The sequence below is a fragment of the Salvelinus namaycush genome, chromosome 2 (genome assembly GCF_016432855.1).
Source record: "Salvelinus namaycush isolate Seneca chromosome 2, SaNama_1.0, whole genome shotgun sequence".
In the NCBI taxonomy this organism is placed as follows: Eukaryota; Metazoa; Chordata; class Actinopteri; order Salmoniformes; family Salmonidae; genus Salvelinus; species Salvelinus namaycush.
Window position 1 is genome coordinate 17,219,298 of NC_052308.1, and position 16,971 is coordinate 17,236,268.

The 16,971-nt window shown below is 43.3% G+C and overlaps 1 protein-coding gene across 1 annotated transcript; it reads left to right on the forward strand.

Annotated features, from left to right (window-relative positions):
• The first annotated feature begins 6,488 nt into the window (after positions 1-6,488).
• Positions 6,489-12,837, forward strand: LOC120059566 (heterochromatin protein 1-binding protein 3-like). Its single transcript, XM_039008702.1, has 12 exons — positions 6,489-6,594; positions 7,126-7,201; positions 7,481-7,688; positions 7,789-7,948; positions 9,242-9,385; positions 9,553-9,624; positions 9,914-10,068; positions 10,336-10,426; positions 10,546-10,705; positions 10,855-10,966; positions 11,247-11,414; positions 11,509-12,837. The coding sequence occupies exons 2-12, from the start codon at positions 7,135-7,137 to the stop codon at positions 11,990-11,992; spliced, it is 1,821 nt and encodes a 606-aa protein (XP_038864630.1). The 5' UTR covers positions 6,489-6,594; positions 7,126-7,134; the 3' UTR covers positions 11,993-12,837.
• The last annotated feature ends 4,134 nt before the right edge of the window (positions 12,838-16,971 follow it).

Sequence of the window (16,971 nt, forward strand, 5' to 3'; positions counted from 1 at the left end):
CGACGTTTTCGTCTTTTGAGCTTCTAGTCATGAAATCTATGCAGGCTACTCAATCACGTTTTATAGCTACTGTTTACAGGCCTCCTGGGCCATATACAGCGTTCCTCACTGAGTTCCCTGAATTCCTATCGGACCTTGTAGTCATAGCAGATAATATTCAAATTTTTGGTGATTTTAATATTCACATGGAAAAGTCCACAGACCCACTCCAAAAGGCTTTCGGCGCCATCATCGACTCAGTGGGTTTTGTCCAACATGTCTCTGGACCTACTCACTGTCACAGTCATACTCTGGACCTAGTTTTGTCCCATGGAATAAATGTTGTGGATCTTAATGTTTTTCCTCATCCTGGACTATCGGACCACCATTTTATTACGTTTGCAATCGCAACAAATAATCTGCTCAGACCCCAACCAAGGAGCATCAAAAGTTGTGCTATAAATTCTCAGACAATCCAAAGATTCCTTGATGCCCTTCCAGACTCCCTCTGCCTACCCAAGGACGTCAGAGGACAAAAATCAGTTAACCACCTAACTGAGGAACTCAATTTAACCTTACGCAATACCTTAGATGCATTTGCACCCCTAAAAACTAAAAACATTTGTCATAAGAAACTAGCTCCCTGGTATACAGAAAATACCCGAGCTCTGAAGCAAGCTTCCAGAAAATTGGAATGGAAATGGCGCCACACCAAACTGGAAGTCTTCCGACTAGCTTGGAAAGACAGTACCGTGCGGTATCGAAGAGCCCTCACTACTGCTCGATCATCCTATTTTTCCAACTTAATTGAGGAAAATAAGAACAATCCGAAATGTATTTTTGATACTGTCGCAAAGCTAACTAAAAAGCAGCATTCCCCAAGAGAGGATGGCTTTCACTTCAGCAGTAATAAATAAATGAACTTCTTTGAGGAAAAGATCATGATCATTAGAAAGCAAATTACGAACGCCTCTTTAAATCTGCGTATTCCTCCAAAGCTCAGCTGTCCTGAGTCTGTACAACTCTGCCAGGACCTAGGATCAAGAGAGACACTCAAGTGTTTTAGTACTATATCTCTTGACACAAGGATGAAAATAATCATGGGCTCTAAACCTTCAAGCTGCATACTGGACCCTATTCCAACTAAACTACTGAAAGAGCTGCTTCCTGTGCTTGGCCCTCCTATGTTGAACATAATAAACGGCTCTCTATCCACCAGATGTGTACCAAACTCATTAAAAGTGGCAGTAATAAAGCCTCTCTTGAAAAAGCCAAACCTTGACCCAGAAAATATAAAAAACTATCGGCCTATATCGAATCTTCCATTCCTCTCAAAAATTTTAGAAAAAGCTGTTGCGCAGCAACTCACTGCCTTCCTGAAGACAAACAATGTATACGAAATGCTTCAGTCTGGTTTTAGACCCCATCATAGCACTGAGACTGCACTTGTGAAGGTGGTAAATTACCTTTTTTAATGGCGTCAGACCAAGGCTCTGCATCTGTCCTTGTGCTCCTAGACCTTAGTGCTGCTTTTGATACCATCGATCACCACATTCTTTTGGAGAGATTGGAAACCCAAATTGGTCTACACGGACAAGTTCTGGCCTGGTTTAGATCTTATCTGTCGGAAAGATATCAGTTTGTCTCTGTGAATGGTTCGTCCTCTGACAAATCAACTGTAAATTTCGGTGTTCCTCAAGGTTCCGTTTTAGGACCACTATTGTTTTCACTATATATTTTACCTCTTGGGGATGTCATTCGAAAACATAATGTTAAATTTCACTGCTATGCGGATGACACACAGCTGTACATTTCAATGAAACATGGTGAAGCCCCAAAACTGCCCTCGCTAGAAGCCTGTGTTTCAGACATAAGGAAGTGGATGGCTGCAAACTTTCTACTTTTAAACTCGGACAAAACAGAGATGCTTGTTCTAGGTCCCAAGAAACAAAGAGATCTTCTGTTTGAATCTGACAATTAATCTTGATGGTTGTACAGTCCTCTCAAGTAAAACTGAAGGACCCCGGCGTTACTCTGGACCCTGATTTCTCTTTTGACGAACATATCAAGACTGTTTCAAGGACAGCTTTTTTCCATCTACGTAACATTGCAATAATCAGAAACTTTCTGTCCAAAAATGATGCAGAAAAATGAATCCATGCTTTTGTTACTTCCAGGTTAGACTACTGCAATGCTCTACTTTCCGGCTACCCGGATAAAGCACTAAATAAACTTCAGTTAGTGCTAAATACGGCTGCTAGAATCCTGACTAGAACCAACATTTTTTATTATATTACTCCAGTGCCAGTCTCCCTACACTGGCTTCCTGTTAAGGCAAGGGCTGATTTCAAGGTTTTACTGCTAACCTGCAAAGCATTACATGGGCTTGCTCCTACCTATCTTTCCGATTTGGTCCTGCCGTACATACCTACACGTACGCTATGGTCACAAGACGCAGGCCTCCTAATTGTCCCTAGAATGTTTAAGCAAACAGCTGGAGGCAGGGCTTTCTCCTATAGAGCTCCATTTTTATGGAATGGTCTGCCTACCCATGTGACAGACTCGGTCTCAACCTTTAAGTCTTTACTGAAAACCCATCTCTTCAGTAAGTCATGTGATTGAGTGTGGTCTCACCCAGGAGTGTGAAGGTGAACTGTAAGGCTCTGGAGTAACGAACCGCCCTTGCTGTCTCTGCCTGGCCGGTTCCACTCTCTCCACTGGGATTCTCTGCCTCTAACCCTATTACAGGGGCTGAGTCACTGGCTTACTGGTGCTCTTCCATGCTGTCCCTAGGAGGGGTGCGTCACTTGACTGGGTTGAGTCACTGACGTGATCTTCCTGTCTGGGTTGGCGCCCCCCCCTTGGGTTGTGCCGTGGCGGAGATCTTTGTGGGCTATACTCGGCCTTGTCTCAGGATGGTAAGTTGGTGGTTGAAGATATCCCTCAAATGGTGTGGGGGCTGTGCTTTGGCAAAGTGGGCAGGGTTATATCCTGCCTGTTTGGCTCTGTCCGGGGGTATCATCGGATGGGGCCACAGTGTCCTGACCACTCCTGTCTCAGCCTCCAGTATTTATGCTGCAGTAGTTTATGTGTCGGGGGGCTAGGGTCAGTCTGTTATATCGGGAGTACTTCTCCTGTCTTATCCGGTGTCCTGTGTGAATTTAAGTATGCTCTCTCTAGTTCTCTTCTTTCTTTCTCTCTCTCGGAGGACCTGAGCCCTAGGACCATGCCTCAGGACTACCTGGCATGATGACTCCTTGCTGTCCCCAGTTCACCTGGCCGTGCTGCTGCTCCAGTTTCAACTGTTCTGCCTGCGGCTATGGAACCCTGACCTGTTCACCGGATGTGCTACCTGTCCCAGACCTGCTGTTTTCAACTCTCTAGAGACAGCAGGAGCGGTAGAGATATTCTGAATGATCGGCTATGAAACGCCAACTGACATTTACTCCTGAGGTGCTGACTTGTTGCACCTTCGACAACTACTGTGATTATTATTTGACCATGCTGGTCATTAATGAACATTTGAACATCTTGGTCATGTTCTGTTATAATATCCACCCGGCACAGCCAGAAGAGGACTGGCCACCCCTCATAGCCTGGTTCCTCTCTAGGTTTCTTCCTAGGTTCTGGCCTTTCTAGGGAGTTTTTCCTAGCCACCGTGCTTCTACACCTGCATTGCTTGGTGTTTGGGGTTTTAGGCTGGGTTTCTGTACAGCACTTTGAGATATCAGCTGATGTAAGAAGGGCTATATAAATACATTTGATTTGATAGTGAAGGAGTAACTTTGACGGTGTGCACATGCGCAGTTCGGCACGAGATGACCCGTTGATGTGTTTCTACCCTTGAGTTTAGCTAACCAACGTCGCCATGACATTGCCTAATAATAAAGCGTCAGCATGCGTCAGTCATTTCGAACCAACAAGTTTGCTTACATACTCCCTTAAATGACCTTCACTTGAAATACAAGATAAAAGCTGCAATAGTATTGTTTGTCAATTTTGAGACGCCGTAGCCCGTATGCGCTTCCTCAAAATAGTCAGAATTAACGCAAAATAACTCAAATCTGTCATGGATTTTTACATTTTTGCCAAGGAGATCTAATAGTCTAAATTTACATGAGGACGAGTCCTTTCGTTAAATGACAATGGGCACTTCATGGAAGAATCCCTCTAGTGTTGACCAATCGCAGACGTGGGGACGTAGACTTCGGCTACCGACGTCGGCTTTTCTCAAACATTTTGTGTGCCCCAACAGCCGAAAAAACACTTTCTGTAGTCCAAAACGAACAAAAACGTCATAATGTTGTCATTATATATGCACGAACTGTTTCGTCTGGGAAGCATGCAGATCTTCATACTGTACTCCGTGGTGAAATAAGTACCCAATTGTCATACAAGAGTAGAAGTAAAGATACCTTAATAGAATATGACTCAAGTGAAAGTCACCCAGTAAAATAATACTTATCTTGAGTTAAAGTCAAAGTATTTGGTTTTAAATATACCTAAGTATCAAAAGTAATTGTAATTGATCAAATGTACTTTTTAAAAATATCAAAAGTATAAATAATTTCGAATTCCTTATTATGCAAACCAGATGGCACAATTTATTTGTATTGCTCCTGAGTGTTGCAGCGGTCTAAGGCACTGCATCTCAGTGCAAGTGGCGTCACTATAGTACCTGGTTCGAATCTAGGCTGTGTCACATTCGGCCGTGATTGGGAGTCCCATAGGGCGGCGCACAATTGGCCCAGCGTCGGTTGGGTAGGCCGTCATTGTAAATAAGATTTGGTTCTTAACTGACTTGCCTAGTTAAATAAAGGTTAAAGAAAAAAATTGATAGCCAGGGGCACACTCCAAACACAATTTACAAAGGAAGGATTTGTGTTTAGGTTTTCCACCAGATCAGAGGCAGCACAGATGACCAGTGATGTTCTCTTGATAAGTGTGTGAGTTGGTCCATTTTCTGTCCTGCTAAGCATTCAAAATGTAGTACTTTTGGGTGTCAGGGGAAAAATGTGTGGAGTATTTTCTTTAGGAATGTAGTGGAGTAAAAGTTGTCAAAAATATAAATGGTAAAATACAGATACCCCCCCAAAAACTACTTAAGTAGTACTTTAAGGTATTTTTACTTCGGTACTTTACACTACTGACTGTACTGGCTTGCCCTTACCAAGGAAGAATGACTGCCCCCTCCCATTGAAGCCACTGAAGTTCAAGGGTGGCCACGGTACTGTAGGCATTGTTAGAAGAAAACATGATTCCCCATTTTATAGTGAATAGAAAAATGGAAATCTTCGTGGTCAATATTTGTGTAAATAAAACATTTTTCGATGACAATCATGGACCAATAATACCCTCTAATCGCACACAGAGGAAGTAATAAGGATAATTTAGTTGCTAATGGAATCCTGCAGTACTCCGGTCGGGCTTCAACTTGAGTTACTCAATGAGAGGGAGCAGCACTGAGCTAGCCTGCAACGTCACTTCCTGGGGTAGCTCAAACTAGGCATGATATATGCTGCGTTCAAAACAACTGGGAACTCTGAAATTTCAGACTAAAGTGCGTTCAAAACAACTCGGAAATTTCTGACTTCAGTACTTTCAAGACAAACAAAAATGAGTTCCGACTGAGGAAATCGTTTTCAACGGTCATCCAACTCGGGAACTCGAGCCTCTTTCCGACCTGAAGACCATTGACGTCATGATTTGACCTCGTATATTTCAGAGTTCCTAGTTGTCTTGAACGCACCATGTCGTCTCTGAGACAATCTTCACAGATTCATGTGTTAATTGTCCTAACCTGCTACACTAATTCTCTTAACTAATGTAGCAGGTTATCTTAACCTGCTATGTAAACATTAAGCTGACTCACAGTGCACCTGGCAATGGCCGGTCTAACCAATAATGGAGTGCTGATGTCACTACAGACACCTGTCGCTGTTGATCCACCAACTGATGTTGGGGCTCACGAGTGGTGCAGCGGTCTAAGGCATTGTATCGCCGTGATAGAGGCGTCACTACAGACCCTGGTTCAATTCCGGGCTGTATCACAACCGGCCGTGATCGGGAGTCCTAGAGGGCGGCGCACAAATGGCCCAGCGTCTTCCGGGTTAGGGGAGAGGTTTGGTAGGCCGTCATTGTAAATAAGAATTTGTTTCTTAACTGACCTGCCTGGTTAAATACATTTAAAAAAATGTACACCCATAGCTGTTGATCCCGATTCACCCACTTATTTTGCAAGCCCACTTTCAGACAAACTCCCAAGTATGCAGTTACCCATACTTGTTTTAACCGACTTAATTTGGCTTCAATGCCTATTGAGTCTTCACATAGGAATGAACGGTGTCACTTTACCCGAACCTTAACCCCTAACCATAACCCTTACCTTAAACAGTTTTGTAAATGTTAAGTTCAATGGGGTGACGTCATAGTTGGACGTCCCAAGGATTCTACATAGCAAGAACCAACAAAGAACACACCCTACGTGACACCACACCCACGAGGTTGCTACGTGTACGTTCAAGGGGGAGGGGCACGTAAGTAACAAAAAAATAAAAACGAAGGAAAGAAGAGCGAAGCAATTTTTATTTCAACATCTTTATAGAAAGTCTAAAGGTAAGAATATAAACAATTGTTCATGGTTAGTCCCTGCAAAAAGCGTTCTACAGTAGACCTCTTGCAAAAATGCATGCGCCGTTTTCTTATTTACCAATGCAACTTCGGTGCATTTACCATCAGCTCTATGCAGCGCCATTACGGTGTGGGGTGGCCTAAATCAATGGACAAAATGGCCATATTTGAATTTTTACTGGAAGACGTGCATCTTCACCGATATTAATTTTTGATAACTATTTACACGCCCCCACCATTCCAAAACATTATAGAAAAGTGCACACTCTTTGTGGTTTCATCGATGTTTGACGATAATGTACTTTGCAAAGAGCCGTATCTTGCATTTGATGAATGAGGCCATGATTGACGTTTCTTCGCACATACAGAAGCAGTGGGTGACTGCATGACGTTACCATTGGGTGATGCTAAGTTGCTTTAGATCCAATAACTTTATTGTGATCGGTAATGCCTAATTTATCTGTCAGTACTGAGGAAATGTTTTCATTTATAATTTTGCATCTCTATGGTCAACAGTTTGGAGTCATGCCTATACGTCGTGCAGCTGGTACTCCACCCCAGGAGACACCCCCCTCGGCTGCACCAGATGGAGGTGAGTTCAAGACCCTCGACATGAACAGGAACTATGCTTTGGGATTCAGATTGGTACCCAGCATTGACAGGCTATGAGTGAATAGTCACCACTTCACAGGACCTGATTGGAATTCTGTTGAATCTAGGTCTTGCCCCCTATTAGTGGTTATTTTAGGAAAGCGTGGAATCAGACATTGTTCAGAGTTCTTGTTGTTGAGTGGCATGTAAATAAAGTTTTACATCTACTTGCTGAATTTACATATTCACTCTTGCTTCCTCCTTCCACATTTCTCTTCAGAGCCTGATGCCAGCTCTGAGGAATCTGCCTCTGTTGAGGAGGAGCAGGAGGTAGCACCCGCAGCCCCAGTAGCCAAGAAGGGGGAGGGTCAAGGAGAAGGTGAGGGCACAGGTGAACGAGACCCAAAAGAGAATGGTGAGAAACCTGATGAATCAACTGGAAAGAAGACTGAGGAGAAGAAGGCTGAGGGGGAAGAGGCTGAGAAGGAGTGAGTTGCTTGTGCTCAAACCCTGCAAATGTTGCATATCTATTTCGATAAATGTTTAATTTAAATTTTTTGTGCTTGCTGTCTTGTGGTTTGGCTGCAGAGAGAAAGATGGAGTGAAAGAGAAAGTCAAGAAGCCCATTAAAAGGACCATTCCTGCCTGGGCCACCATGTCTGCCAGCAAACGTGCAACGCTCACTAATAAGAGCACCTCCACCATGCAACCCCCTAGGATGGACGACATACTCATTGAGGCTATTGAGGTCTGTACACAACACACTTATTACTAGGGATGCACAATATATCTGTGAACATATCGGAATAGGCCCATATTAGCTAAAAATGCCAACATCGGTATCGGCCCGATGTCTAGTTTAACGCCGATGTTAAAAACCGATGTCAAAGCTACCGTGCATACCTATATTACGTAGGTGCATGACGTAATGACGCCACGTAAAATGTTGCGCTACACGTGCAACACAGCATTCCTAACCTAGCCCACAATGTCTGCTGTGTGGATCGAGCAGGCAACAAGCCAAGCAGTCATTTGAAAGAGTAAGAACATTTCAGCGAGACAACTCAAAGGCGAAATCCATTAAAGCCAAGATAATGGAATTCATAGCCCTTGACAATCAATCGTTCTCTGTCATGGGTGATGTTGGCTTTCGCCAACTGGTCGAGGTACACACTATCAAGTGCGCTATTTTTCAGATGTTGGCCTTCCGGAGTTACACAGTAATAGCATCACTGCTATTAACTTCACGAAATACATACTATGGAACGCCATTTGGGTCTTTGCCTGTCAAAAACGATACAGTAGCACTGTCAAAGCTGTACAAAAGTCTGCAAACACCGGCCACAAACAATGTTTTGACAATACCGCGTTGGTAATAAAGCATTTGTTCGACCGCAACTTCTGGGGTAGCTAGCTTTAGCTTGGTACCTAGCTAGCACCAATACAACCAGTCTGAAAACAATGACCAGTGGAAACTGCAGTCATATTCATTATTCTTAGCAATGATTTAGGAATCCTTGTGAGTAAGTATTAGCTAGGTTGCCACTTGTTGTTCGCCTATTGAAATTGAACTTCAATTCATGAAACTAAAGAGCTAGCCAGCTACTTAACCCTGTTGCCCAAAGCTAATGTTATAAGCAGCCAGCTAGCTTCATCTGGCTAGTGAGGCTCGACCTCACCGGGTTATGTTTTGTGAAGCTAGCCACAATAAGGATTAGGCACAATGGTGGAATTTGCAGTTTGCCTTCAAAATAAAAGTATGTCATTGACAGTGATGCAAATTAATACAAATAGTAGAATTATGCTATACTTTTATTTTGAAGGCTAACCGCAAAGTCCACTTGTGGCTAGCTTCACATAGATGGGTCCGACCACCATTAATCAAATAAGAACCGTCTTATAAATGTAGGGTTATTTTAGAAAATGTCGGATATCAGTATCGGCCAAAAATGTCATATCGGTGCATCACTACTTATTATGTTGTTATCCCTTACTCCCCACAAATGCTGCACCTGCAACTTATCATATTTCCTCTCTGCAGTCCTGCAAGGAGAAGACTGGGGCCTCAGCCCATTCTGTCATGAAGTACATTGTGAAGAAATACCCTAACCTGGAGTTGGACAAGAGGAAATTTCTTCTCAAGAAGGCTCTCAAGAGGCAGCTGGAGAAGGGCACCATCAAACAGGTGAGAAGTCCTTATCCCTGACCACAGCTGACAGTGAATGAACATGAATTGCAAATGTTAGGTGGCAGCCTATCCTAGTGTTTGACCTGTGTTGTGGTGCCCTATACCCTGTGCGTCTGGTGCTTTATTGGCCTGCATACTCATGTTCCTTTACCTCCTATTCACAGCTGAAGGGTAAAGGCCTTTCTGGAAGCTTTACCATTGGGAAGCAGCCCCCTAATAAATCCACTGCTAAAGGGGTAGGTATTTTCAGTCACCTATCTACGAACTTAAACAATAGCAATGTACCATTATGTGATTGTCCCATTTGGCTTTTAGCAGACATAATATGAATAAAATATACGGTGCATACCTATATAATGTAGGTACATATGCCATTTAGCAGACACTTTTATCCAAAGCGACTCAGTCATGCTTGCATACATTTTTTGTATGGGTGGTCCCGGAAACCGAACCAACTATCCTGGCGTTGCAAGTGCCATGCTCTACCAACTGAGTTTGACTGTGATTCTGATGGTTTGGTGCTAGAAGCCGATGGCAGTAGCTCCTGGGTTGAAGGCAGAGACCCTTGGGGATGCTCTGCCCCTGATCATCACACGGCTATGTGAGCCCAAAGAGGCGTCTTACATTCTGATCAAGAAATATGTGGAGCAGCACTTCCCTCAACTCAACGTGGAGCATCGGTAAATACCTTTTTATTGTCATATTTGATTGGGAATGGGTTCAGTGATCGGGTCCTGTTATTCTCTGAGTACGTAAACACATGCTAACTTGACGTTGTACCTGACATGGTAATGCAAACTTCTGCGCAACCCAAATCTACAGTATGTTTAATGCAGTCTGAAAATAAGGAACCCACTACATTTTGAACTGTGGGATGTCCATCAAAGTTTTGTAGATTGGTGTGGGTTAAAATAGGGTTCTCAATGCAGTCACCGATTCATTCCTAGGCCGGATATCCTAAAGAGTGGCCTGGTGAGAGCTGTGGACAAGGGTCAACTGGAGCAGATCACTGGAAAAGGTGCCTCTGGAACATTCCAGGTTAGTCTTGTACTAAAGGAATGCACAATTCAGTCTACTCCATAAAGGCCTTTGGCATCTATAATGTTAGATCTTTGCTCTGAGGTGTTTCTCTCAGACTCTCTCTTACCCTCTCACAGCTGAAGCGGGAAGGGGGCAAGTTCCTGCTTAAAGGTGGGCCCCTGGAGGACGCTATCATGACAGCCATCGTGGCCATGAACGAACCCAAGACTTGCAGCACCACCACACTCCGCAAATTCCTTTTAGAGACAAACAAGGACAGCATGGAGTACCGTGTGGGTAAGACCTGTTCCCTTACTCTCCTAACTGAAACACTGCTTTGACAATGTGTCAATACCTACCTGAAACTGCAGGAGCTCTCTCATTAGCTGGGTTGAATCAGAGATGTTAAGATTCTTTATTGACACTGGGCACTTCTCTTCCCTCAGTGAACAGCCTGAAGAGGACACTGCAGAAGTGTAAAATGATGGGCTGGATGGAGCAGATCACTGGGAATGGGCTAAATGGGACCTACCAGCTCTGCTACCCTTACCACCCCAGGTAGAACTCCACTCTAGGAAGATTACACTGAAGTTCATTGCTGCCCTCTGTACATAATTGCACAAATGTGTGCTATACCAGGAGCAGTATTCTCTGTTTAGAAAGATGCTGACTACACTACTAATCATGTCACTTTTCATTCATGTTTACTGAACCTCTGATGTACTGAATATTTCAACAGTCTGGTAGTAATAACAGAAATGCCCGCACTCTTGCAATACCTTTTATTTATTTTTTGGGGCTCAGATTAGACATCAGATTTTCTTTTCTTATTCCACAGCCCAGCCATTCTGTTCCCAGAAAAACAGAAAGTGAAAGAGGAGAAAATGGCAGAGAAGGCTAAACGCAGAAAGATGGTTGACTCGTCTGATGAGGAGGACTCTGATGAGGAGGAAGAGGAGTCGTCTGAGGAGGATGAGGAGTCAGATGATGAACCCCCTCCTAAGAGGTGAGTCCAAGGTCAAATTGCTGAAATTCAATGAAAATAGTGGGGTTTCAAATGGTTCACTGCTAACAGTGTATTTGTTCAATACGATCCTTAGGAAAGCTGTGAAGCGGCCACCACCTAAAGCACGTCGCCCTCCCCCCAGCAAGAAGTCACAGCCGGCAAGTCAGTCAAGGGCTAAGGGCAAGAAAAGAGCTGCCCCTGCTAAGAGATCTGCACCCCCAGTCAAGAAACCAGCACCCCAAGCTAAGAAAGCAGCACCACCAGCCAAGAAGTCTGTTCCCCCAGCGAGGAAACCAGTGCCACCAACAAACAAACCAGTGCCCCCGGTTAAGAAACCTGCAGCTGCCAGTAAAGCTGTAGCCTCAAAGAAGACACCCCCACCAGCTAAGGCGGCACCCACACCAGTCAAGAAAGCTGCTCCAGCGAGCAAGCCCAAAACGCCCATTGTCAAAAAGCTGACAAGCAGAGCATCAAAGCGCCCAGCGCCCAAAAAGTCACCACCTGCAAAGAAGGAAGCAGCCAAATCTGCAGTGAAGGCCAAGCCAGCAGCCCGCAAGTCCCTGAGGGAGAGGAAGTGAGCTCACTATTGCCCAGCAGTGGAAGTTTAACTGTAGCTCTGAAGGCTGCAGTGCTCTGCCTCTAGCCATGCTCTCTTTCGCATCATTGTTTTCCCCCTGTTTGGGGCTCTAGAATTCTTCTCTGTAGGATAGGGAGGTGACAGTTATCAGTTCATGTCAATTTACTGTACTTTGAACTGTTACATTTCTGTGAACCCAACTTCTAAACACCATTGTGTAGAAAGTCCTCTTCAAAAACTGTAAAATTGCATAGGTATTGAATTGTGAAATTTCACAATTTCCCTCACACACTTGTGTATATGCAGAGATCTAACATAAAATCAAAGTGACTTGTCTTTTCATTTTAACATTTCATCCCAATCCACTTTCCCATGTTTTAGCTTGACACATTCCTTGTATAAAAATATAGAATTCTCTACATTTAATCTGGAGTAAATTTTCAAATCTTAAAGAATATTGAGATTTATGTAAGTGAATTTGAGAGCATGAGAGCCAACTTTTCATGTAATGAATTGTTATTTAAATGAACGTTCCTTGATCAGTTGCAGGGCCCATAGTTAAAATACTTAATTTGATTGGAGACTGACATCAGGAAGCAATTTGTCATTGTCATATTCAGTACTACTGCATAGTATTAGGGAAATATTTTTTTAATGTTCGTAACTAATCAAAGTTCATTTTATCATATAAAGCTAAAAAATACAAAATCGTCTACATTCTGTGTAATAGTGCAAGATTTGAAGAAACTTCATTTTGAAGGTGTGGCTCATGCATACCCTGCATGCGTGAACTCTTTATGTTATGCTTTTTTCCAAGTCGTTATTAAAATGGCTATTTGTACTAAATTCCTTGTTATGCATTCTGTCATGATCTTAAGGAAGGGTACAAACACCAAATACAGCGTCTACTGGTGGATCATAAATTGGAGCAAAAGTATACATTGTAGGGTAGTGGCTACAAACTACAAATCAGTAGATGTCAATTTGATTCACTCAAAGTGCTGGATGTTTCAGTTGTGGGTTATTGAAATAGATATACCTAATTTTGCAATTTCAGTTTGAGGCTGTTCTGGGGGGGGGGGGGCGCAACTCCATATTAGGAAGGTGTCCTTAATGTTTTGTACATTCAGTGTACACTGTCTCGAAAGAGCCATGTTTCTAGTCACGCCCAAACACACCGGTGAATGGCCAACCCTTTTCTGAATTGAGTTGGGAAATATGCTGCCCTGTGGGCTTCAGGGACCGTGTACGTTTCGTTATCAAAACTGAGAATGGGAAAACTGAATTTGAAAATCAGAAATCAACTTGTTTTCTCATTTATTGTTTAAAAATTTGGCATGGAATAACGGAAAACAAATGAAATATATTACGTTTTTTGTTTCTCGTTTTGTTCTTACCCAGAAGTACAGCCCTGCATAGAATATTCAGGATCTTAGTGGGGTGTTTACACCCTATCTTGGCAGTGTAACGGATGTGAAATGGCTAGCTAGTTAGCGGTGGTCCGTGCTAATAGCGTTTCAATCGGTTACGTCACTCGCTTTGAGACCCTGAAGTAGTGGTTCCCCTTGCTTTGCAAGGGCCGCGGCTTTTGTGGAGCGATGGGTAACGATGCTTCGTGGGTGTCAGTTGTTGATGTGTGCAGAGGGTCCCTGGTTCGCGCCCGTGTCGGGGCGAGGGGACGGTCTAAAGTTATACTGTTACAGCAGCACAAATAAAGGATTAGACAGTGTGACAGGAAGATTTAAAAAAAATACTCATGGTAGCTAAGATGATTAACTTATTAAGTTAGCATGCAAATAGAACAAACTCAACTGAATAAAGTTGGCTTGCAGTAGCTAGCACTAGCTGACGAGCACTAGCTGCTAGCACGACAAAGTAATATGACATCTATTTTTGTCTTAGCTTGTAACTTATAAAATATTCATTTTTAATTTATTTTTGGATCATGTATATAATGCAGCAATTACATTCACTTGTATTACTTATCAAGAGATGGTAGGGGAGAGTTTTTTTCTCTCAATCAAACCCATCTCCCACCACAACAACCACATCCCTCCATACAAGTGCCATCTGTCAACTTTCAGTAAAAACCACACTTGAAGCAAATGTAAACATTGAATTAAACCAATGTAGTCAAAGGGCAGTTGAACAAGAGTGAGCAAAGTTTAGTATAAGGGGGATAATGTAGTTGATTTGGCAGACTGACAGCATGGGATTGGTGCCAACAGCAAAACAACTTCTAATGTATCTGGGAGAGAGAGTGAGATAGATTTATTACAAATGTGTAAAACAAAAAAAACTGATAGCTTATTTACATAAGTATTCGGAACATTTGCTATGAGACTCGAAATTGAGCTCATTTGCATCCTGTTTCCATTGATCATCCTTGAGATGTTTCTACAACTTGACTGGAGTCCACCTGTAGTAAATTCAATTGATTGGACATGATTTGGAAAGGCAAACACCTGTCTATATAAGGTCCCACAGTTGACAGTGCATGTCAGAGCAAAAACCAAGCCATGAGGTCAAAGGAATTGGCCGTAGAGCCCTGAGACAGGATTGTGCAGAGGCACAGACCTGGGGAAGAGTACAAAAAAATGTCTGCAGCATTGAAGGTCTCCAAGAACATGGTGGCCTCCATCATTCTTAAATGAAAGAAGTTTGGAACCACCAAGACTCTTCCTAGAGCTGGCCGCCTGGCCAAACTGAGCGATCGGGGGAGAAGGGCCTTGGTCAGGGAGGTGACCAATTAACCGATAGTCACACTGACAGAGCTCCAGAGTTCCTCTGTGGAGATGGGAGAACCTTCCAGAACAACAACTAACGCTGCAGCACTCCACCAATCAGGCCTTTATGGTAGAGTGGCTAGACGGAAGCCACTCCTCAGTAAAAGGCACATGACAGCCCGCTTGGAGTTTGCCAAAAGGCACCTAAAGGACTCTCAGATCATGAGAAACACGATTCTCTGGTCTTATGAAACCAAGATTGAACTCTGGCCTGAATTTATTTTTTATTTTACCTTCATTTAACTAGGCAAGTCAGTTAAGAACAAATTCTTATTTTCAATGACGGCCTAAGAACAGTGGGTAAACTGCCTTGTTCAGGGGCAGAACAACAGATTTGTACCTTGTCAGCTCGGGGATTCGAAATTGCAACCTTTTGGTTACTAGCCCAACGCTCTAACCACTAGGCTGCTGCCAAGCGTCACGTCTGGAGGAAACCTGGCACCATCCCTACGGTGAAGCATGGTGGTGGCAGCATCATGCTGTGGTGATGTTGTTTAGCGACAGGGACTGGGAGACTAATCAGGATCGAGGGAAAGATGAACGGAGAAAAGCACAAAGAGAAGCTTGACGAAAACCTGCTCCAACGCACTAAGGACCTCAGACTGGGGCGAAGGTTCACCTTCCAACAGGACAACAACCTAAGCATACAACCAAGACAACGTAGGTGTGGCTTCAGGACAAGTCTCTGAATGTCCTTGAGTGGCCCAGCCAGAGCCCGGACTTGAACCCGATCTAAAATCTCTGGAGAGACCTGAAAATAGCTGTGCAGCCACGCTCCTCATCCAACCTGACAGAGCTTGAGAGGATCTTCAGAGAAGAATGGGAGAAACTCCCCAAATACAGGTGTGCCAAGCTTGTAGCGTCATACGCAAGAAGCCTAGAGGCTGTAATTGCTGCCAAAGGTGCTTCAACCAAGTACTGAGTAAAGGGTCTGAATGCTTAAGTGAATGTGTTATTTCTGTTTATTTTATTTTATATTATTGGCAAAAATGTCTAAACCTGTTTTTGCTTTGTCATTATGGGGTATTGTGTGTAGATTGATGAGGGGGGAAAAAACGACTTAAACCATTTCAGAATAAGGCTGTACCGTAACAACATTTTGAAAAAGTCAAGGAGTCTGAATACTTTCTGAATGCACTGTAAGTAGACTTACAGTCATGGGGCCAGGATTATTGCTTCTCATCAGGGTGTTGTAGGAGACGGTAGTGCAGGACCTTGAGCGTATCATGTCCACTGGATAGGGCAGAGTGACCAAACTTTGTGTGTGTGAGAGAGAGAGAGGAGATGGAGAGAGTTTGTGTGGAGGGTGGGGGGGATCAGTAACCAAGTTATATTACACTGGTTCAATATCACTGATCAACCCCCCCCCCCCCCCCCCCCACACACACACACACAGGGGGTATGTACAGATGTAGGATCTTAATTTGATCATTTTCTCACAGCAGAAAAATAATTTTTAATTAGGGCAAATCAACTCTGACATTTTAAAGTGGAAATTACAAACTTTAGAAGCCTTTTTTAAACCTTGAATACACTACAAGTTTGCCTTTCCAGGAAATTTCCTGCAACAGGGTGATCAAATTAAGAGCTTATGCCTGTATACATTCAAAGAAGTAGGCCAATTGTCGCAGCAATAGTCGTGTTCACAACTGAAGTGTATAGCGTAAGTCTGCCATTCAGTAAGCAGGAAATGTTGGTAGGGGTATACTTCAAATAAAATTGCTTATTTGAACTTACTGTATTGGCTGATGTAAGTACATGAAGTTGATGATGATGATCTGCTCAAATGCCATACTGTGCCCTTCTCCTGCAGGAATATCCAGATATCACAGACAGACACATACACACACCCTCACATTGAATATAGCTTAATTGGATATTGTTGTATATGTAAGCAATAGCTAAGTTAGCTATGCAAAGTGCCAGATAGGTAACCATTTACAGTAACTTCTGTTCATTATTACTCAGTCAATAAATACCATCAGCAGACAGAAGATCTAGCTAGGTTAGCAACAGAAAGTAATGTAGAAATCTGACCATTCTGCAGCAGGTATCTCTGACCTGCTTAATCTTGTAGCAGGTTGAACGACTAACTTACTTCCACTAGCTAGCATGACAATAGCCAGTAACTAGAAAAGCCTAGCTATCCAGCCTGCTAGCTAGTCAGTAGCCAGCTAGTAGTGCAAGCCAACTT

Coding starts and splice junctions, on each gene's coding strand:
- LOC120059566 (XM_039008702.1), top strand. CDS start 7,135: ATGCCTATACGTCGTGCAGCTGGTACTCCACCCCAGGAGACACCCCCC. Junction 10,706..10,854: donor CAGCATGGAGTACCGTGTGG/GTAAGACCTGTT, acceptor CTCTTCCCTCAG/TGAACAGCCTGAAGAGGACA. Junction 10,967..11,246: donor TGCTACCCTTACCACCCCAG/GTAGAACTCCAC, acceptor CTTATTCCACAG/CCCAGCCATTCTGTTCCCAG.